The sequence below is a fragment of the Dipteris shenzhenensis genome, chromosome 17, assembly GCF_047967505.1.
Source record: "Dipteris shenzhenensis isolate YYH24624 ecotype China chromosome 17, Dip_SZ_1.0, whole genome shotgun sequence".
NCBI lineage: Eukaryota > Viridiplantae > Streptophyta > Polypodiopsida > Gleicheniales > Dipteridaceae > Dipteris > Dipteris shenzhenensis.
In genome coordinates, this window is record NC_141612.1 from 6527370 (window position 1) to 6550647 (window position 23278).

Sequence of the window (23278 nt, forward strand, 5' to 3'; positions counted from 1 at the left end):
CGAAGATGCAAGACACGGAATGGAAAGGAAAAGCAGGACTAGGAAAGCATAATGGAAATGAAATAATGCCAGAAAGAAATGTACAACCAAGCAAAGTACTTACATGATCAAGAAAGGCTTGAGGCTTGATTGATTTGACATGGGAAAGTACAATGCCTTTATAGGATAGGCACACACACAAGTGTCAAATGTATATGGGATAAGTCCCAGAGTGACACATGGCACTCTAGGATATAAAGTAGTATTGTACTACTCTAGAACACACTAAAAGTCACTCAAATTGACTCCATTTCCTAACACCCCCCCATGGAGAAAAGGTGAGGGACTACTGGAATGGAACCAAGAACAAAACATGACAGTCATCAAAACCTGTGCATGTCGGTCTAGAACTAGACATGGCTCCCACATAATCTCAAAGGCAAATGAGCATGGCTCAGAGGCTAGTGAGCATAACATAGAAATCTCATCTAGCATGGCTCAGAGGCTCATCATGCATGGATGTATGATCAACTCAAAGGTCTAGGAGGCCAATGCACCAACAAATAGACCTATCAAAGCCAAAACATATGGCTCCCATAGTACATCCCCTCCCGGCTCCAAAGACTAACGAGGAACATGGAGCCACACACTAAAAATAGAAAAGAAATACATCATTTTAGGAGGACTATCCAAGGCAGAGTACCTTTATTGACTCAACACACATGATTTATTGCATTCATTTTTGGGAAACACCCCTAGGGCAGAGTACCCAAATATATCATGCTTAGAAAGCAAAATCATGATCTCCATGATCCTCTAGATGCTGGAGACAGGTAGTAAGAGCATGGTCCTATGGCGGCTGGTCATCTTCGTCTGCATATCACTAGTAGCGGATGCCACCCAACTGGCATGATCCTTCGATTGTTGTTGAGCAAGCTTCTGGTAGCACCTGTCCTCCGTATGACCGAGCTTGTTGCAATAAGTGCACTTGAATGGCTTGAATGTCTTTCCTCGTGCTGGTGGAGTCAATGGCCTAGTTCTCCATTTGTTGGTGGAGGCAAGAGCCTGTGTAGTATTTGATGAGTAGGATGGAGATTCTTTGTTGCGGCGATCCTTTTCAAGTAGAAAAGACACCATATCTTCGAATGTAGTCGATGCAATGCGAAGTACTTCAAGGGCATTCTCAAAGTGAGAAATCCCTTCCATACTTGTCATGAGGACATCCATTTTGTCCTCATCAACTGAGCAACACTTCAATTTGGTGAGTTGTTGAACGAAAGATTGCATTTTTGCTATATGTGCTCTCAAGGTATTAGACTCTTCCATTTTCAACTTATAAAATGCATTTTCAAAAAAACCTTGGAGTTGTTGATCTTGTTACCAAATATATTCTCGAGGCGTGCCCAAATCTCCTAGCCTTGGACTGGAAGTTGATGTGATGAATCAATGAATCATCTAGGCAAAGCCCAATGATTGTGATGGCCCTCAAATTGTGTTGTTTCCAAATCTTGCGTGTTTGAGGCTCCGTTGATGCCTCAAGTGCTTCATCATCTTCAATGGCATCCCAAACATTCTCCTTCATGAGAAGGACTTGCACTTTTGTTTGCTTGTGGGGAATCCGTCCCCCTTGAATTTGTCCACAAGGAGAGAGTTGGTGGAAATCGAACCCATGAAGCTGGCGGCTAGGAGAGAGAAGAGTGATGGATAGAATGGAGCTGTAGTAGAGGAAGAGCAGATGTAGGAGAGGAAGAGATGGCGAGCGCAAGCGAGCAGAGGAAGAGATGGCGGGCACAATGGAGCTATAGGTGGCAGACAGGGCAGAGAAGTGGAGCGGGTGTACGGGCAAGCTGTACGGGGCAGTCAACAGTCTCTTACCTCAACCTCTTGGAAGATAGCCTAGCTCTGATACCATATGACGATGCAAAACATGGAATGGAAAGGAAAAGCAAGACTAAGAAAGCATAATGGAAATGAAATAATGCTAGAAAGAAATGTACAACCAAGCAAAGTACTTACATGATCAAGAAAGGCTTGAGGCTTGATTGATTTGACATGAGAAAGTACAATGCCTTTATAGGATAGGCACACACACTATAAGTGTCAAATGTATATGGGATGAGTCCCATAGTGACACGTGGCACACTAGAATATAAAGTAGTATAGTACTACTTTAGAACACACTAAAAGTCACTCAAATTGACTCCATTTCCTAACAAGGGCCACTAGGGGTGAGTGTCAGGCCTAAGGCCTAAGGCTGAGGAGTGAAGTGCTGGGAGAACTGAATGAGGAAAGACGGCCTAAGGCCGCCTATTTATAGGGCTTTTGGGGCTGGTTGGCTGGTACCTTGGCCCCATAAAGGCAGCCCTAGGGCCCATAAGTGGCAGCCTAGGGAGAGGAGCAGGGTAGCATATAAAGGCAGCCCTTCCCCTACCATTCTCTTCACTTGTTCCAGCCATGAGGGGGCCGAGAAGGGCTCCTATCCTAGGCTGGACCTAAACCTATTCCTTAACGTAAGACGGAAACACTACCCTACGGTTCTCTAGTGGGTACTAGTGAACAAGGACAGATCTTCCGACTTGACCTAAGGCTGAGAGAATGACTTACGTAGCTTGTGCCTGACTATCCCTGGACAAGGGCTTACAAAGGGGTCACAACATACGACAAAATCTCCTATTAGGGAACTATTACGCACTTGTCCATGTTACTAAAGCGACTAATAATAGTAAGACATTGAGTGTACGCGTACCCGCGGATGCTGGAAGTGGCCCCACAAAATTCATACCTATGTCCTGAAAAGGACCGTGGGGGATTGGCGATGGCATAAGTAAGCCTGCCGCTTTCTTGTGGGAAGCCTTGACCTTTTGGCATATTTGACAATTCTGAACATAGCCGTATACGTCCTTCCGCATCTTTGGCCAATAGAAATAGCGCTCTAACTTCTCCAAAGTCCCATTGATACCTCTGTGACCACCAGTAAGGGCATCATTTGCATCATGAAGAAGCAACTGCCATTTGTCTTTGAGTACACATAATCTTTTCTTATAGAAAAGTCAACCGTCCTATAATGAGTAATTGCCTGGAGCAAGTGTCGTGGCTAACTGGAACTGCGTGCCAAACTCTGATGACTCTGCGTACTGTGCCTTCATGCTATCAAGATCCTTTCCTTTGATTTTGAGCACAGTGGCCTGCTCAATGGTTTGGATGGAACCTTTCCAACTGTGAGCGTCGGCAATGGGGTTGTTTTTGCCGAGAACGTACTCGATCATTCCCCCAAACTGCTGGTATATTTGGCTCCAACGTTGTTACCGATCGCTCCATTGCGCACTAGGCATTATCCGAAGCCACTTAAGGGCTTGGTGATCTGTCTTAACCGTGAAAGTCCGTCCGTATAAAAAGGCTTCCAATGATTTAATGCCTAGATGACACCGAGGAGCTCTCTATCATAAACTGAAAAGTTCTTTTCGGCATCGTTAAGATTTCTGCCGTAATATGCCACGGGCCTATCTTCTTGCTGTAAAACTGTCCCGATGGCGACATTGCTAGCGTCTGTGATTACCAAAAATGGATTATTCCAAGAGGTGATCTTCATAACTGGTGCTGTCATGGCCAACCATTGCAAGTCATGGAAGGCCTGCAAAGCTTTGCCTGTGACTTGAACTTTTTGTCTACGTGTCTTTACCCCCTTGAGCAAATCTATAAGAGGGGTTGCATGTGTCGAGAAACCATCCATGTGTGAGCTGTATGCTTGATATAAACCCACAAAGGATCGGATCTCCTGAGCCGTCGTGGGGATAGCCCAAATTCTGATAGCTTGAATCTTCTCTGGGTCCAATCTAATCCCTTGAGCACTAATGATGTAGCCCAAATACTGAATTTCTAGTAGGCCGAATTCACTTTTCTTTGCGTTGAGGTATAGCTGTTTATCACGTACTAACTGGTACTAACTGTACGGTACATCACAGATCCTTAATATGCTGCTCGGCTGTAGCGGAAAAGGTAAGGATATCGTCCAGAAAGATGAATAGGCACTTCCAAATATACTTTGCAAATACCCGTGACATGATCTCGTTGAATGTTGGTGGTGCATTCTTTAGACCAAAGGGCATGACGAAGAACTTGTAATGAGCTCGCTCTGTTCGGAAAGCTGTCTTTGGGATGTCAGCTTCAAAAATCCAGACTTGATGGTAGCCACTCTTGAGGTCAATCTTTGAGAAAAATTTTGCACCATTGAGTTGTTCCAAGATGTACTTGATGCGGGACATAGGAAACTTGTTGCTTACTATAAGCTTGTTGAGTTATTTACAGTCGACACATAGTCGTGCGGACTTATCCTTCTTTGCCACAAATAGAATGGGTGCAGAAAAAGGCGAAGAAGAAGGTCTAATAAACCCTCTGCACAGTAATTGAGACGATTGCTGCTCTAACTCCCCCTCCATAGACTTGGAAAGTCAATATGGGAACTTACTTGGAGGTGTCGAGTCCAGAAGTAGATCAATGCGATGGTCTTCTTGTTGGTTGGGAGAAAGCTGGGGTGGCAGATCATCCCGGAGCATGATGTCTTGGAACTCTTCGAGTAGATCCACCAGTGCTTGCCCCATCATCGGAGCGGCTTGAACTGCAATGATTTGGCACTGGACGTAGACAAGTGCACACATGGCACCCTTGCGGGCGGTGCAACCTGCTTGAATATGCAAGATTAATGGAATCCCTGGTATGCTCCGATCGCCGCGTATCACGGCGGGATCAGGTAAACCTTCCACAATAGTGAAGGTGTCTTGCTGCCAATTAGGAGTTGGTACATGCTCACAGAACCACTGAATCCCGAGGATCATGTCACACCCCATCAAAGCAGTCAAAATAAAATCCCACTTAAACATGGCCTTTTGAACTGAAAAAGTGAAATGGATGGCCTTATGCGTGATGTGTGTGCGCAAGTCGGGCGTGAATCCATCCACTGCAAGCTCGTGAGGCACCAAGGTGCAAAATTTGGAGTGGACCGAGTAAGTGGTGTTACCTTTGTCAATGACAAAGCTGTGGCGGTGCCGACTGTTGCGATCAAAGTTGCCTGCATAGCTGCTAACATCTGTTTGTGTTGAAGAAGCATCGCCTCTCGGTCTAGATTTTGTTGCCTCTTTGCCTAGGCAGGCTCTGCGCGTCGTAGTGCCTCCTCATTTTTGCATTCCTCATGCATCAACAAGAGCAGTTTTTTGAAATCTATGGTTCCTCTTTCTTCCAGCAGCGGATTTTTTGCTTCTTTTTCCTCCAGACGTTGTTTTGTCTGGTCCAGTTGTCTTCTGCTTTCTTCTTGCTGGCATGAATGTTCTTTGAGTTGCTGTAGGAGGACCTGATTCTGCTCTAGAAGGTTCACCATCACTTCTTGAGCACTTGGCGGAAGTGGATCTTGTTGGTTGTGTTTCTCCTCTTCAAACTCTTTAAGGGTGAATCCTTTTCCTGACCCTTCCATGGCACTTGATTGTGTGTCCTTTCTAGATCTCAACACAATCATACACTCGAAATAGTCAAGCTGGATACAGACCAAAGCTCTGATACCAATATAACATGCAACGGTAATCTGATCGTATAATTCACAGCATGACCTTCTTTAAATATTTAGCAAGGAATAAGCGTTGTACACCATAGAGAGAGAAGGGAGATGAGGGTACAGAGAGAGTAGAGTCAACAACTGATTGGGTCCCGGTCCCTGTACCCACTGAGGCCCCCCTCCCCCAATCAGGAGAGAATTTGCTTTATACTTGGAGAACTGAGAAATACAAAGAACACTCTTTAAGAGAGCATGGAAAACGCGCTTCTGAAGAGCTCACCGTGCACACGTATAGTAGACCCAAAGACCCGAGAGGCAATGCCGACCAATACCTAGACCTTGATGTTGTCCACATTGATGATGTAGGACACTTTTGCAAGGCAAGGGAGAGGCTTGTGCTGACCACCGGAATGCAGGTTTATTGCGTGAGTGAGAGAGTGAAAGCTAGGAGTGATGGATCCTATAAGAGAGCTGAGAGATGACTGAAATATAGAGCTGAGAGTGAGCTGTGTAAAACTGTAAAAGATAACTGAAAAGAGCTGCTGAAACAGACCCCAAACCTTACTACGTTTGCTGTCCCGACTCCCCGTCTGATGCGCTGCGTGAACACCTTCCCAGAGGGCTGAACTGATGCCAAAGGCTTAGGCTGGTTAGAGGGCCACTGGGGGTGAGTGTCAGGCTATTCACAAGGGGCTGAGGAGGAGCTGTAGGAGGCTGAAGTGCTGGGAGAACTGAATGAGGAAAGAGGGCTTGGAGGCCCCCTATTTATAGGGATTTTGGGGCTGGTTGGCTTGTCCCTTGGCCCCATAAAGGCAGCCCTAGGCCCCATAAATGGCAGCCCTAGGCCCCATAAATGGCAGCCCTAGGCCCCATAAACGGCAGCCTAGGGAGGGGTGCAGGGCAGCCTATAAAGGCAGCCCTTCCCCTGCCATTCTTTTCACTTGTTCCAGCCCTTAGGGTGCCCAGAAGGGCTCGGGCCTAAACCTAAGGCGGAAACACTACCCTACGGTTCTCAAGTGGGCACTAGTGAACAAGGACTGATCTTCCAACTTAACCTAAGGCTGAGAGACTGACTTATGTAGCTTGTGCCTGACTATGCCTGACTACTATCCCTGAACAAGGGCTCACAAAGGGGTCACAACATACGACAAAATCTCCTATTAGGGAACTATTACGCACTTGTTGATGTAGCCAGTGTGTCGCTTTGCACCCAAGTGCAGGGTTGCATGTGACAATGAAAGAATCAATCGAGAAGTTCCTGTGAACCAGTTTAGAATTCAGGGTTAGGATCTATACTCGAGGGTTGCAAGCATCCCATAGTTCTTTTCTAGGGTATCTTATGAGGAAATGTACTTTCATCATGAAAAATGATAAATCTTTTTAGGAGGATATATTTTTAATATCTTAAGTATGGAATGTGCATGTACGTATTGATAGCTTTGATGGTGGTGGCAGGAGGAATGTTCATTAAATATATATTTCCTGGAGAAGATGAGCCACTCTTTACTCATGTGAGTTCCACCATTGCTCCCACCATAGTTTCTTGTTGTTACAAATTTATGTCAGTAGCCCGTCATTATTTCTTTTAGTTGTTTCTAACTTAGGCTGCCATGAAGCATCAAGGAAAAGAAGGAAGATTAGCATAGGAGTGCGAATTCAAAATTGTCAATTCTAGCCACCTTGATCTTGCTCCTTTCTTTACACAACTCCATCCCTTGATGTATCAACATGTCCACCCCTTTTTGCTTTTTGTCTCTCTTCTCCTTGTTGCCTTTTGTCTCTCTTCTCCTTTGTTTTATTCCATTGTAAGTTTTACATTCATCAATACTCATCTGCCACTATTGATGGAAGTTGATGCTAATCTTTTTCCATCCAAGAATAATGTGGTAATACTTAGCTTTTCTTTGGCATACATTCTAAGGTGCACACACTCCCCCGCTGGCCTCCTCCTCCCTGCCGGCCTGCTCCTCCCTCCCCCGTAGGCCTTCCCTCCCCTGCGGCACCTCTACACCCCCCCATAGGTCTCCTCCTCCCCCATGCGTCACTTCTGCCCCCCCCTGGGGGCCTCCTCTCCACCCCCCTTGGGCTGTCTCCTCCACCTCTCCCTCCTTGCCTCGCCCCTCCTCCCCTCCTCCTCTCTACTCCTACCTCCTTGCTTAGCCCCTCCCCCCCTCCTCCTCTCTACTCCTACCCCCTAGTCCTAGCCTCTCTACTCCTCCTCTCTCTGCTCCTACCCTCTATCCTAGCCTCTCCCCCCCTCCACCTTTCTACTCCTACCCCTAGTTCTAGCCTCTCTCCCCCTCCTTTAGCCTTCTTCATCCCCCTCTCTCCCCTCAGCCTTCATCCTCTCCTCCCCTTTCTCTCTACTAGCATCATTTTTAGTCAAACGAGCTCAACAGTGTTCGAGTCGGCCTTCCCACCTCGATTGACAAGGGCTCAGCCTTCATCCAATCCACGCCCGCTTCCACCGGCCGCGAAACCATCATTTTCTCAAAAGACGAGCTGCAGCAGCTCAAAAAAGATACAGAGCAGGAGAGCTCGACATCGCTCTTTGCTTGCATCCATGAGTCCCACCCTTCCAGATAGGCCAGGGACTGGATGCTCGCCGCTCTACGTGGAGACCTTGCAGGGCACTCACAGATGTTCGCTGCTTGGGCGAGGTTTCTTCCAAGTTGTTTTTGACTCCTCGGAGGTAGTAGGTACAGTGCTTTAGGATAGCCTGTTAGCACTGAGCTCCAGGAGGGTTTTTTTTACCCCTTTCTCATTGGAGTTTGATCCTATCAAGGACAGCCGGATGACGTCACTCTTCATCATATTTCCCAGCCTTCCTCAGGTGTACCATCAACTTTTGCATTCCATTGGAGCTACCTTTGGGATGGTTACCAAGATCCCCCCTCTCCCTGAGATGCCATCTTCAGCAGCAGAGGCAGTCAAGGTCCGATGGGGCACCGCGTGTTAGGCTCATTGTCTCTGACCCTAACATCTCGGATGACAACAATATGCTTCAGCATCCAGATGGCTCCTTCTTCAGACAGAGAGTCGAGATTGCAGGGAGACAGGATCAATGTAGGATTTGTAGGACCCTTGGGCACTTTGCCAGAGATTGCCCAAGGAAAAGAAAGAAGAAAAGACCTAAAAGATCGACGGGGGGCGCCTCATAGCTTCACCCGACCTGGACCTTTCTCACGACCAGCTCCTACCACTTTATGCACTGCTAGACCTTCGACTTCACAGCCAAGACCGTCCTCGTGTCCTGGTACTTCTTCAGCGCAGTCAGGACCATCAGCCTCTCGTCTTGGTACAGAGGGTTCTCAGATATGTACAGGGTACACTTTCCTATGGGCTGCATTATATACTAGATGGTGACATTTCTCTGAGTGGCTTCACCGACTCAGATTGGTCAGGGGACATCGACGATCGTAGGTCCACTTCCGGCTATTGCTTCTCATTGGGCTCAACGTGCATCTCATGGCTCAGTAAGAAGCAAGACCACGTGTCTCTCTCCTCCAGTGAAGCAAAATACAAAAGCTGCAAATTCAGCCACTATGGAATGTATGTGTGGTTAAGGAAGCTTCTGCATGACTTGCATCATGCTCAGGATGGTAATGCAACTCCGATCTTTTGTGATAGCCATAGTTGCATTGCTATTGCGAACAATCCTGTATTTCATGCTTGCATGAAACACATTGAAAACCACTATCCTTATGTGCGGGATTGTATCAGAGATGGCTTCATTGATCTCACATATTGTTCCACTGAGGACAATGTGGTAAATATCTTCACTAAAAGCCTATCAACGCCTCTGTTCAAACGACATCGACATGGCTTGGGGATATGAGACATTCAAACAATGTCAAGGAGGGGTGTAAAATGACATTGTTTTCTTTTGTACTCCCATAGGTTGCTATAGCATGTGGATTAATTTGTGCAACCATGGTACTTTAGGTACTTCTGAGATCATTTTAGAGTACTTCAGCCATATCATTGAGGGGGGATTTGTAGACATATATACAATGATATGATGGTGTAGGATAGACTAGGACTTAGTCTATTTTGGAGGTTTAGTGTGTTCTAGTACTTGTACTTCATTTGGTTGAACATTTCAGTTGGAGTTCACATGTTTTCACTTCTTGCTTTCTTGTGTTCACAATCCATCTCCATTCTTGTTTCTACGGGACTGTATATCCAACGAATCCCTCGTACCAAAAAAATGTGAAAAATGCTTGCGGGCCACGCCTTGCATAAACGCTTCTCCTTTTGGTAGTTGCTCTAGAACCCAAAGACACGCGCTCCCAAGTGGCTCGTAGGGGATAGATGATTTCCAGCTAGATGACGACCAAAATGGCCACTGGTGGAAACCAATACTCGCCCATCACTAGGCTGTCGCGCAACCCAGATATTCAACGCTGCGATGTTGGCCACACTCTCCCACACATCATCCTATAGAGAAGAAAGAGGATGATGTCGACTAGGTGGGACCGCGTCATGTAGATCAATCTTGTGAATGCTCTGTCCATGTATCTTATAGGCTGGGGAAATCTCATAAATATGGAAGTCATGATCCCCCTGTGTCGATCAGGCTACCATGCCCCAAGTGAAGTCTCACTAGGTCCCTTGCATCCAGGTAACAATCTATAGGGCTCTTATCGAAATCCTTGGAGCACCGAGACAACTCCATAAGCAATGTGGAATTGTCTCCAGAACTCCATATGTGCAACGATGGCACCTCCCATCCACTTACTCTGCTCCATCCAAGGGCCTATAGGCAAACCCCCATGGGCGACCAGTTGTAAGAAGTAAGAGATCTGAAGGAACATGGTGGAGAGAGGGAGAGAGAGAGACGATAGGCTAGGGAGAGAGGAAGTGATACTCAAAAGGAGACATAATGAAATGGAAATGAAATGACTAGAGAAATGAAAAAAAATGAAAGTACTCATTTGTAGACCAAAGAGCTCGTAGCTTGATACTTGATTGATTTGACACTAGATAAGCACAACTCTTATATAACAGCACACACACACATATGTACACCTATGCATATGGGATAACTCCCAATATGACACATGGCATCCATAGGACACACTAGACTAGAACTCACACTAGAACATGCTACTTTGGCTTCATATTCCAACACCCCCCCATGAAGGCAAGGTGAGGGACTACTGGAATGGAACCAAGAACAGAACATGACAATGATGGTCATCAAAACTGTGCATGCTGGTCTAGAACTAGACATGGCTGCCACACAATCTCAGAGGCAAGTGAGCATGGCTCAGAGGCTAGTGAGCATAACATAGAAAGCTCATCTAGCATGGCTTAGAGGCTCATCATGCATGGATGCATGATCAACTCAGAGGTCTAGGAGACCAATGCACCAACATCCTAGAACTCATATGCCAAGCCTGATAACTAGACCCTATCAATGCCAATACATGGCTCCCACAGTACATCCCCCTCTTGACTCCAGGGACTAACTAGAAACATGGAGTCACACACCATAAAAGAAATACATCATTTTAGGAGGACAATCCAAGGCAGAGGACCTTTATTAACTCTTCAAACATTCTTTTTAGAGGGACTACTCAAGGCAGAGAACCTTTAACTCAAACATATATAAAAATATATAAAAGATTTCATTCCTTTTATGCATAGCAAGGGCAGAGAACCCATGAGCCCGAAGTAGCTACCGCACAAGAGTGTGCACATCCTGATGCAAAGTGGTATGTCGGTGAAGAACCAGGTGAGGATGCCCTCAAATGATGTGTCAATGAAGGCCATAGGAGCAGCTACCAAGGGAGGTCACGTCACGACTCTCACTGTGCCAATCAGAGAGTCACTGAATGCACAGAAGAGGCAATGAGTAGCAGAGATGGTGCACCAATCGAAGCAGTCACCAAAGTGTACCAAGATCAGAGAAATGAGATTTGACTGTTCGGGACAGTCAAACACCGCAATATCGCAATGTCGGAGATGACGAGGTGTGAAAAGAGTATTCCCCGCTGTTGGAAGCCTCAAGTCAATGTACCGGAGTGTTGGTACAGTCAAAATGACTTGTGGGTAAGCTCGAGAAGCTCAAATCACTGGTGGAGGTCACGGGAGTCCAAATCTGAGCAAAAAATGCCAAAAAGTAGCCTAAAAGTGCTCGGAATTGCCTTCTGACAAGTTGTACGGACTCCTGGCACTATTGCGCATCCGCCTGCAGAGGTTCGTACCGACAAAAAATTGATTTTTTTCCCCCCTCAAAATGGTGTGGGACAAGGTTGTTTATGTTTGAGCAGTGCCAAAATGTCAAAAAATGTCAAAATCGGACCTCAAAGGGTCAAAAAACAGCCACTGGACTGCTCCAAAACAAGTTTTTGGCGACCAACTGACGAGGAATGTCCGCCAATGCTGAGGGAGAACCACGAACTGATGCGGGAGTGAGCTGAACTCACAAACGAGGACCAGGAGCAATCACTAGGACACCGGAGTACTTGATGGCGAGGAACCATGGCGAGGCTAAGGGAGGGGAGGCTCTACCTTAGAGGAGAGGGGAGCTTCCATTTGCAGGCTTCTCTCATCCTCTAGATAGAGCGAGAAGAAGGGGAAGGTAGGAAGGGAGGCTCTGATACCAAATGAAGGAACATGGTGGAGAGAGGGAGAGAGAGAGGATAGGCTAGGGAGAGAGGAAGTGATACTCAAAAGGAGACATAATGAAATGGAAATGAAATGACTAGAGCAATGAAAAAAATTGAAAGTACTCGCATGTAGACCAAAGAGCTTGTAGCTTGATACTTGATTGATTTGACACTAGACAAGTACAGCTCTTATATAAGAGCACACACACACATGAAAACCTATGCATATGGGATAACTCCCAATATGACACGTGGCATCCATAGGACACACTAGACTAGAACTCACACTAGAACACACTAGAACACGCTTTTTTTTTTTTTTCAAGAAAGAGACTTCTATTAAGTAAGAAAAAACCCACGAGAGCAAGCTCAAAGTTGAATACATCATGAAATCATGAGGATAAATAAAAAACCCCCTCAGAGTGAGGTGGAAAACAACCAAGGCTGAGGCTGAAAGTGCCACCTCAACCCTGTAGTAGTCTCAGAGAAGAAAGGAGAATCCTTCCATTCCCTGAAGAAAGAAGCCCTCCTAGCTGAGGCTGCACGGGAGTCTCCTTGCATACCCGTCCATACAGCCATCAAAGTATGTACGGTGTCTGTCCAGATATGTCTGTCCAGATACTAGCCAACGTGTGCGAGGGATGAACCTGAGTACCCTCCAAAGCCTGTGTGCATCTGGCTCTCCAGATATGCCAGGATGCTATGCTCGCTAGAATCTCCCAAGAAGTATCCACAGAGGCATGTACAGCTGTAAAAGGAAGGTGTGGTATCACATCCAACAAACAGGACTCAGTCCGATGACGTTGAACCGAAATGGCCCGAGAGGAGTCAAATCTCTCATAGAAAACCTGAGGTCCTGTAAGAGAAAGCCAAGCCACTGAGCCCCATGTCATAAAAAATGGGGAGTGGACAAAGTGACTGAAAATCCTGGCTACCCCCATCCAAATCATCCTCGCCTGTCTGCAATCCCATAAGCAATGTTGAATAGCCTCCGAAGCAGAGAGGCATCGAGGGCAAGTAGGGTTCGCTCCAAACCTGCTGGACCTCCAAAGGTTCACTGCAATCCCACCATGGATAGAAAGCCAAAAGAAGATAGTGATCTTTCTATTCCTGTGGGATTTCCAGAGTCTCCTCCAGAAGCACCTCTGCAGATCCATAGTGATATCGAATGTCTCCCAATGAGGAACTCTGGAAGGTCTCCAACCTCTACTACTGAGCTGATATCTCCTGGCATTACTAATGGTGTAACGAAAGAAGGGGATGCTCTTCTCTCGTTGCCCTGCGTCAATCCACTCCCACTCTCCGGGGTCCCACTGCAAATACCTGATGGGAACTCCCCCATAGAGCCAGAGCCTCCAAGACCCGGTGGAGAGTAGCCGGGGGTCTGGGTCTAGGAACCACTCTGAATTTGATCCCTGCACCAAAAGACCTACAACCCTGATAGACTGAAAAGCAGACTCAAGCAAGATGTCCTCTGTGGACCTGAGCAATCTGCCACCATCCTGGACACTAAAAACCAAAGCATCCTCCTGTGCATCTCGAAAGGCCAAAACCTGAAGCGGAACACCGCCTCTCGTAAAAGTACCTGCCCAAGTGGAGGAAGTGAGTGGCATATCATCTGTGTCTACCCAAACCTCTGGAAGGGCTGCCTCAATCTGCAAGATCCTCCCTGCACTCCCTTTGAGATGTCCTGTCAACCTTGATTTGGTCTCCTCTGGAAGCCTACGGAAAGCTTTCCAAATAGATGATGCAGGTCCCCTCTCCCACCTGGACCACTGCATGTAGAGTGAGGCATCCAGTGGTCTGCCATGATTATCTAAAATACTGTCATTCCACATGATGGGTTGCCTATCAATCTCTTCCCGAGAGGAAGGAGGAATCCTCCGAAGAGTGCGGCCCAAGCTTTCAGAATGGCAACCATGAGAGGTGATCTGAGGTGTGCTGTGGTGAAGATCCACCTAACACTGCTCATCCAATCTCCTCCTGAAGAAGGTGTGCACCTCTGTATGCTGCTGACAAGAAAGTCCTTCCACGGTTCCTGCCCTGGCATAAGTCCCCGCACCACCATCTTGCAAAGTAAAGCTCTGCACTGTAAATCTGGATCAATAATATTGAGACCCCCTTCCTATGTAGGAAGGATGAGGGTCTCCCAAGCCACCCTGGCTGAGGCATCTGCTGTGCCATCAAGCCCACTCCAGAGAAAGTTTCTGATCGGTCTTCTGAGCTGGATGATGCAGTCCCTAGAACGGCACCAGCATGAACAAACAAACCAGGCCGTGGCCAAGAGGACCTGGTTGACCACCACAACTCCAGAGGCAAGATCCAGCTTGGCTGAGCTCCAAAAAAGAAGCTTCCTTCTGATGCTCTCCAAAACGGGAGAAAACAGCTGCGTGGTAGAAATATCCAAGCCGACCTGGCAGCCCAAATACCTGATAGGCTCACCCCTCTGAACCCAAGTGAATCCTATGTCAAGCGCCCAAACTGGAGTGTCCTCATCACTGATCCAAAAGCCATTGGATTTATGCCAATTTATCTGCGCCCCTGCCGCCAAGCAAAATAAATCCAATGCTGTCCTGAAAGAAGTGAGCGTCTGTGGAGTGGCATCCAAGTAAACTGCTGTGTCATCTGCCAACTCGCTGTCAAGTAGCTCCTCTTCCCTTCTGATGGGAAGTCTCAGCCCAAAGATGTCAGCTTGAGATCTAACATAGATACTCATAGCTTCGGCCACGAACAAAAAAAGGAAAGGAGCAAGGGGGCATCCTTGACGGACTGATCTCGAAATCTGAAATCTCTCACCCCTTACCCCACCAATAAGTACCTGGCTGTGGGCTGATCTGTACAAAGAGGAAACACCTCTCATCCAAGCATCAGTAAAGCCAAAGCGTAGAAGGGTGCCCTCCAAAAAACCCCAATCTACTCTGTCATAAGCTTTCTCAAAATCCAAAAGTAGAATGGCAAGATTCTGGCCACTCTGCATGGCCCACTCTGAAGCTTCCCAGAAACAGAAAATGTTATAAAAAATGCTTCTGCCATGCACAAATCCCGTCTGAGTGTCATGAATAAGATCAGGGAGAAGGGGCTGCAATCGGAGGCTGATAGCCTTGGCCAGAATCTTGTAACAAGTCCCCAGAAGTGTGATAGGCCTCCACTGGGACACTAAATTTCTGCAACCTCCTTTTGGGATAAGGTGGATGAGACCCTCTGTAAGCGACCCATGCATCTCGCCAGAGTCCCAAATGGCCTGCAGGGCTGAAGTAATATAGTCTCCAATCATATCCCAAAATGCAATGAAAAAAGACGGGTGAGGCCATCCGAACCTGGGCACTTGCCCTTGTGAAGGGCTGAAAGTGCAGTCCTGAACTCCGTGTTGGTGAAAGGTGCATCGAGTAGAACATGCATACCCGGATTCACCAACACAGGGATGCTCTGCCAAATAGCCTGTCTAGCATCCTCTCTATCATGTGTCTCAGGATCAGCAGTAAGAAGGGTGGCATAGAAATCTGAAGCTATGCATAAGACATCATCAGGCGCTGTCTGTAAAACCCCATGTGAGTCAATAAGCTGGGATACACTCTCTCTACTATGTCTAGGGCCAAGAGTAGAGAAAAAGTGTTTATTGACTCTACCACCCATCTGAATCCAGAAGGACTCCTGTGCATGAAAGGCATACTCTGCTCTCTGATCAAGCAATAACTGCTAATGAGCCCTTGCTGCAGCAAGGCGTTCCTGAATCCAAGCATCTGAAGGCCGTTTCTGCTCTTCCCTCTGCAAAGCTGCCAACTGCTGGCGAACACCAATCTCACGTCTGAGAATATCTCGTCTCCTGGTACAAGCAACTGAGCGGTAGAAGTCGCGAATACCAGAAAGGGCAGCGGCTACATGTGATGGATATGGCTGCCCTTTCTGGACATGAGAAACCCATATCTGCAGGGCTGCCTCTGTAAGGTCCTCCTCTGTGTAAAAGGCATTTGGAATCCTGATGCTAGCAGACCGGCCTCTCAAGTGAGGCTCTGAGATAGCCAGCACAACAGGAAAGTGGTATGAAGTGGAAACCCCAACAGCAATGCACACCGATCCACCTTTGTCTAGTGCCCAGTCATCTACATAGAATCTGTCAATGCGTGCATGAATAGGCATCTGCTGCCTCCTGTTCGACCAAGAGAACAGGAGGGATTGTGGCTGAATAAGAAAGGCATCATCCCACCAAGTATCTCTGCCACAGAAGTGAAAAAGGAAGGCATCCCAAGCTGCTCTCTCCAAAGAGTGAAGTCCGCCTTCTCTACCCCCTTTTTTGTCTGACGGTAACTCGACCATGTTAAAGTCACCTCCAATCACCCATGAATCCACAATGGGGGCCCAGGAGAGCAAAGTCTTCCACATAAGGACACGTTCCCCTCTAATGTTGGAGGCATACAGGTTAAGGAAACCAACCTTACGCCCTCCAATCAAAAGAATAATCCACTGAGCTCTAGAGGGAATAATGACTCCGTGTCCAACAACTAAGGGGAGAACCGACTGCGAAACTGAAATAGAAGTGCCCCCCTGGTGCCCAAGGCAGGCGACCAAAAAGTATGGCCAGAAAGCAACTTGCCTGACTTGGCACAATCTCTAGAATCCAGCTTGTATTCTTGAATAAATAAGATATCAATGGAACCCCCAGTAACACCTGGATGAAGCTTCAGCTGTCTACGGTGGCGATGTGGGACGCCACCTGGGCCCTGTATGTTCCAACTAATAATCCTCATCAACTGGAGGATGTAGAGTGGAACACCTTACCCGACCTAGTGGCGGAAACAAACCCCTCAACAGGGGAAGACCTCCTGCTCGAGGAGGGAGGGAAGGAACCAAGTGGCGGAAAATCAACAGGGGAAAGAGCCCTGCCACCTGAAGAAGAAGCCCTGTTAACAGGAAACCCAATCACTGGCTCCCCAAAAGTAGCGGGCACAAACTCCTCCTCTGGGAAATCTGAACCATTTGCCAGGGCTGAAAACGAGTTCCTGTGAAGCAAGCCAGACACCGGAGTGCGAAGGATCCCTTCTGAGGGAAGAGGATCAATAGTGTAAACCATCCCCTTCCCCCTATCCAAGGGAGGAAGTGAGGACTGTTCTCTATCCTGTGTCTGCCCAGCCGTGGAGACCTCTACTGCCTCAAGAAGAGCGTCTGGCACCGCTGGATCTAGGGAAGAAGTTGCAACCGAGGATGAGGTCGAAGCTTCAGTGTCTCGGACTGTGCGAGGTGAGACTGGAGGGACAGCTCGAGGTGAAGCAGAGTCCACTAATGTACCCTCGTGAATTGAAGGAGGGATCTGCACATGTGCCGGAACCCACTGGAGAGCGTCGCGTGCCCCTGAGGTAGGTGGGGGTCAAGGAGCAGGTGATGGACCTGCACCACCCCCTTGTCGAGGCCGAGGAGCAGGTGCTGAACCTGTACCACCACCATCCTGAGGAGTACCGCCATGCAAAGGTCGAGGAGCAGGTGCTGGACCTGTACCACCCCTATGTCGAGGCCGAGGAGCAAGTGCTGGACCTGTACCACCCCCTTGTCCCCCCTGTCGAGGCCATGGGGCGGTAGCTGTACCAGAGGGCTTCTTGGGCCTTTTCTTCTTCCTGGGGCAATCCCTGGCAAAGTGTCCAATGGTCCTGCATATCCTACACTGGTCTTGTCTGCCTGAAATCTCTACTCTCTGGCAAAAAAAGGAACCATCCGGGCACTGGATCATAACATGATCCATCTTGAGGTTAGGATCCTTACAGAGGACCCTAACTCTAGGTACCCCATCAGCCTTGGTTGCCTCTGCTGCAGTCAATGGCAACCCAGGGAGGGGTGGGATCTCAGCAACTGCGCGAAAATGCTCCCCAATAACAGTAAGAAGTCGATGGTAAACCTGGGGAAGCCCGGGGAATCTGATGAAGATCGAAAAGATTTCCTTATCTGCCTCCACTGGGTCGAAACCAATATGAAAGGCTTCAAAGAAGATCTTCCTGTGTCCTAGGTGTAAAAACTCAGCCTTGAGCACAGTGCTCGCAGCCTCTGGAGTGTCAAAAACAACCTGGAAAAAACCTTGTCCCAGAAGACGAACATCTAACAATCGTGGAGTGAGGTTTGGGGGGAGAGCCGCGAGCATCCAGTCTCTGGCTTGGGATCTGGAGGGGTGAGACCCGAAGATGTGTGCTAGCAACGTGGTAGAGCATTCAATCTCTACATCCTTCTTGAGCTGCTGCAACTCGTCTTTAGAAAAGGTAATAGTTTTCGCGGCCGGTGGAGGTGGAGTAGGATTGGCTGACGGAGTATCCATCGCCAATCGAGGTGAGGAGGCCGACTCTGACAATTTGGAGGCTCCTTCTGCTCCAAAAAAAAGCTGCGCCCTTGATCTTCAACATCTCTCTCGTCTTCCCTCTGGCCACTTGTTTCCCTTAATATGCTAAAGCTTGAACCTTGGATATAAGGCTTGTTAAAGCCTGTGAATTTGGGTAATTGAAGCTTTAGCTTCACATTAAAGCCTAAACCTCAGAACACGTAGTGTAGCGCCACTGCCTTCAACACATTAATCAGAAAATCGAAATCACTGCAACCCTCAAATTGAAAACTTTTGTTTGAGTGAAAATCGACAAATTGGAAGACCTCCAATCTGTAGGTTTGAGAGTCATGGCTTAAATGCCCTGCATAGCACTTCCCACAAACTTCATTAACATCATTTTCTGGGAAATTCTTTCTGAGAGTTTCACCGACACATCACTAAATGAGCAGGAATGTGTACACGTGTGCAACAACTGCACAGGGAACATCTCTCACTCTGAGAGAGATACATTTTTATGTTTTTATGCTTGTGTCAATAACGTATCTTGGGTTGTCCACCCAAAATGATTATTATTTTTCCCCTTTATTGAGTCAGAGCCTATTTCAGGATTCTGAGTTATACCCTATATCCAGTTAGGAGTAGTGATGGTCTCAACTTCAGCTGACTGAGGGGATTGCTATCACATGGGAGGTACGGATACTAAGGCCCAATCTTTGCAGCATTGCGGTGGAGTTGGTATTCTCCTTTACATTTCGGATCTCACTACCTTTGCTCCAAAGGGGGTTCGCACATTCCGGACCTGGTTGGGACCTAATCTACTCCTAAAAGGTCAAATGACCTTTCAAACTTACAAAGGACAATCACAGTTCGGGACAGGTACACACATTCCGGACTTGGTTGGGACTGAGCGAGCTTCTAGTGAAGCTCAGCTTCTACAGGGATCAGTGTTTACATATCATAGAGGGGTTTCGTTGACCCACCAGGATATACACAGATCCACTTACCCCACTCATTGAGGATCTCTATTGGGCAGTTTCAGGTCTCTTCACATAGACTGCACATTGAGAGTGACAGGGCAGAGGGTCTACCCTAGGAGAGGCGCATATGCACATTATGACAGGAGGTCAAGTCAGAGAAGCATTTCATTTTCAAGTGCCTAGTTTACTATGAGATCCAAGGATGCTTCTACTGCCTCTTCAGAGACAGTTCTGGGGTGTCGTTCCGATTTCTCTCCTATACAGACCATAGATGCTTGGCAACCTTCATCCATGAGGCAGTCAGGCACCACGAGCGTCTACTTCGATCACGGAGATAGGAGCAGATCTCCTCCTTGGTAGAACCTTCCTAGAGCTCGATCACGGAGTTCTTCCAGCCAGAGCATGTGGACCCCCATACTACAAGGCTCCGACATGATTGGGATCCAAAGACAGCGACATGAAAGCTCAGGCAGAGGGTTGATGCACAGATTACACTTGGGGATATCCCATCTTTGTTCATATTCGGGGCTCGACCGATAGGGGTCACTATAGCCCTTGTTAGGCATAGAGCTATGACCAGGAGACGACACAGGACCACGCCCCCCGCGAGCAGCCGACAACACTCTATCGCCACATGCCACTCGCCTTCTCAATTTCCCATAAATGCCTCTGCAATTTTCCAAAGGAATCAAATAAACTATACAGTTTCCCCTGCCGCTAAACCACTAACAATGTGAGGGAACATGCATCCCTCTCAAGCACATTTCATAAAAGTGTTGGGATATGCCCCCAAGCTAGCACTAGAAGAAAAAGATACATATCTCATACAAGAACAACCTTACAAATCAATCATGAGCACATCTCAACCATCTGTATGCTACAAGTTGGAAAAGCAGCTTTCTCTTGCCTTCACATATATGATAATGAGATACTGTAGAGAATCTAGGCCCTCTTTTGGGCCATCACCCCATCCAAAGCACATGCGTGTGCATGCCTACACCCACACATGCATATGCACACACACACACACATTTTTTGGTAAAAAGCGTACACACGCACGCACACACACACACACACACACAACACACACACACACAGAAAGACATATGCTGTGCACGCATGCACACACACACTTTTTTTTTTGGGGTGAAAGCCATTTGTATTATATTACAAGAAATTGTGAACCTGTCCCCCCAAAAAAGAGGAGACAAGTAGTTATTAAAAGATATCATTATAGGACAAAAGCTAGATAATTCGAATCCCATGCATGTAGGCAACCAAAGAATGATTGGCATAGAGAAGCACGGAAGAAAGGATACTTAGACAGGGAAGGGTCACCAAAGACTCTATGATTATGGTCCTTCCATTAAGTCCATAGTGCCCAAAAATGAACCCAATGAAATAAAAGATCAAATCTCTGCCTGACAGGGTAAACAAAGAAGATCCAGAATAGCTTGCCAAAATTACCTATAAGAAAATGAGTTGTAAGTCGTCGTTGAAGCATAAATAGGAAATCATGAGAATTCGGGAAATGCCAAGACAAATGAGGCATAGATTCTTGCAAGGCTAGACATCGGCAACAAACAACAGGAGCAATGTGACAGTGAGCCAATACCTGTACAAATAGAAGAACATCAAGGAGCTCTCTCCAAAAGAAAACCTGCTGAAAAAGCGGAAGTTTGTAATCCCAAATTTACCCCAACCGTTTCCTCCACCATTGAGGAGAACGTGTCAAAAGACCAAAGGCTAAGACCCCATGCATCTTTGGAGTGCAAAGGTGATCCATAGAAAGGAGCTGGAGGGCTTTACATCGATGATGGAATTGCCAAAAAGTTCCATGATAGAATACATGAAACATCAAATGTCTTGCTTTGAAAACATCATCAAAGGAAGATAGAAATGTATGTAGGCACACACACACATTTTCTCTAGAGGATCTAGGTGACCTTCTTGCTCTGAACATCATCCCCATATAAATATCCTCTTGATCAAAATTAGAAACCCACAATTACATGCATGAAGAAAAGTAGGGCACAGCCGGTCGTAGCAGTACCCCATGTATTGGTCGATGGACATCCTCAGATGAAACCAAGAATGAAGGAACCATACTACTCTTGAAAATGATATTATATTGGAGTTGGGACACTTTAGTAGAATGGATTTGGCAGCCCACAAGAGGAAAATGAGGCGTAACTGCGATGGGCAGAAGGTAGGCTCTCGTTCTGTCAAAAGAAATTCTAGCATAATGTCAATAGACGCTATCTCCTCCCTGATCAAGTTTTTCAGGTCTGACTCTTCTATCGCTTTACTGCTTGTTGCGCTTCTGCTAGATTTTCTGCTTGTATGCTTGCTCTATTGCTCAGTTTTTGCTTTTGCTTTCTTGATTGACACTTGCTGCTTGCAAGGCTGGTTGATGCATAGTAGGCAGCAGATAGGTGGCTAACCAAAAAAGAAAAATGACAGAGTTGCAACTGCTAATTGAGATAGATAGCCTGAAAGCGACAGGGAGCTGCAGCTAATCAACTAATAACACAGACCACATGAAGCTGCTAGAGAGAAATGTGACTGGCAGCAGAGAAGGCGACTTGATAGAGGCTCTGATACCATTTCTAGGAATCAAAGGAGCTATGGGAGCTATGGAGATACATAGAGTTCCATCATGGAGAGTAAGAGAGGCAGAGAAAGTGAGCGAGTCGGAAGATTGAAGATGATGTTTGAGGCTCAAACTGAAAGTTGATTGAAGTGATTTCAACACACACATCACTGATGATGTCACACAAAATCTAATCTAATCTAATCTACTTCCAAAAGGTCAAGTCACCTTTCAAACTTACAAAGGACAAAGCTAAACTCCTGTAAGAATATGAAGCCAAGTTGAGTCAGTTTGATTTAGAGCATGAGTGTTCCACGACTCTCTTCGCACGCATTCATGGCTCACACCTCTCCAGGTCACAAGCTAGAGATTGGATGCTAGCGGCGCTTCCTCAGGACCTCGCCCCCCACCTCAAGGATGTTTGTTTGTTGGGACGGGGTTTCTTTCAGGTGTGCCTAGATGGTGTTTCCTTTTCAACTGGGATTTGACCCAGTTGAAGAGGACAAGCAGGGAGTTTCTGTTTTCATCAGGTTCCCTGGTCTTCCCTCAGTTTATCATTGGCTTCTTTCAGTTATTGGCGAGAGGTTTGGTGTGGTAGCAGAGATCCTCCCTCTCCCTGGCGAGCCCTCTTCGGTTGCTGAGTTGGTCAGGATGGATGGGGTACCGAGGGTTAGGGTCATTGTCCAGGACCCCAATATTTCAGATGACCACATCATGCTACAAGGACCCGATGGGTCTTTCTTCCGCCAGAGATTTGAGGTTGCAGGTCGGCAGGACCAGTGCAAGATCCTCGGGGCACTTCGCCAGAGATTGCCCAAAGAAGAAAAAGAGGCCCAGAAAGCAACCAGCTCGTACTAGCTTATGACAAAGAGCAGGAGCAGGACCTACTGCTCCACAGACACGGCCTCAGACACGGGCTCCCCCCCCTCCTAGGGCTACTCGAGTCCCCCCGCACCACCTCTCGCCCATGGTGGGTTCCGGTCGCGGTTAGGCCCTCTACTTTAGTTCACACCTCCACCTCTTCGGAGGCTACCCTCTTGGAGCCTCAGGAGGAGACTAGTGTTCAGGAGCCTTGTTCGACTCCACCCTTGGATCAAGCTGTACCTTCCCCAGCAGCCCAGGTTGTTGGCACCTCGTCCGTACCACTTTTTGATCAGGATCCAGTACAGGTGCCTCCCTCTTTGGATAGAGAGAAGGGGGTTTTACATTCTCTTCCTGCTTCGGTAGAAATCCTTCGTACCCCCTCCCCAGGACTGGCTCAGCGGAACTCAT

At 47.2% G+C, this 23278-nt stretch overlaps 1 protein-coding gene across 1 annotated transcript in view; it reads left to right on the forward strand.

The window, feature by feature from the left end:
* The window catches only part of LOC147891594 (uncharacterized), a 76944-nt gene that overhangs the window by 20780 nt on the left and 32886 nt on the right, over positions 1-23278 (forward strand). The window contains exon 6 of the mRNA XM_087388000.1: positions 6977-7032. Coding sequence (XP_087244126.1) covers positions 6977-7032 — 56 coding nt within the window. The remainder of the gene's footprint in view (positions 1-6976; positions 7033-23278) is intronic.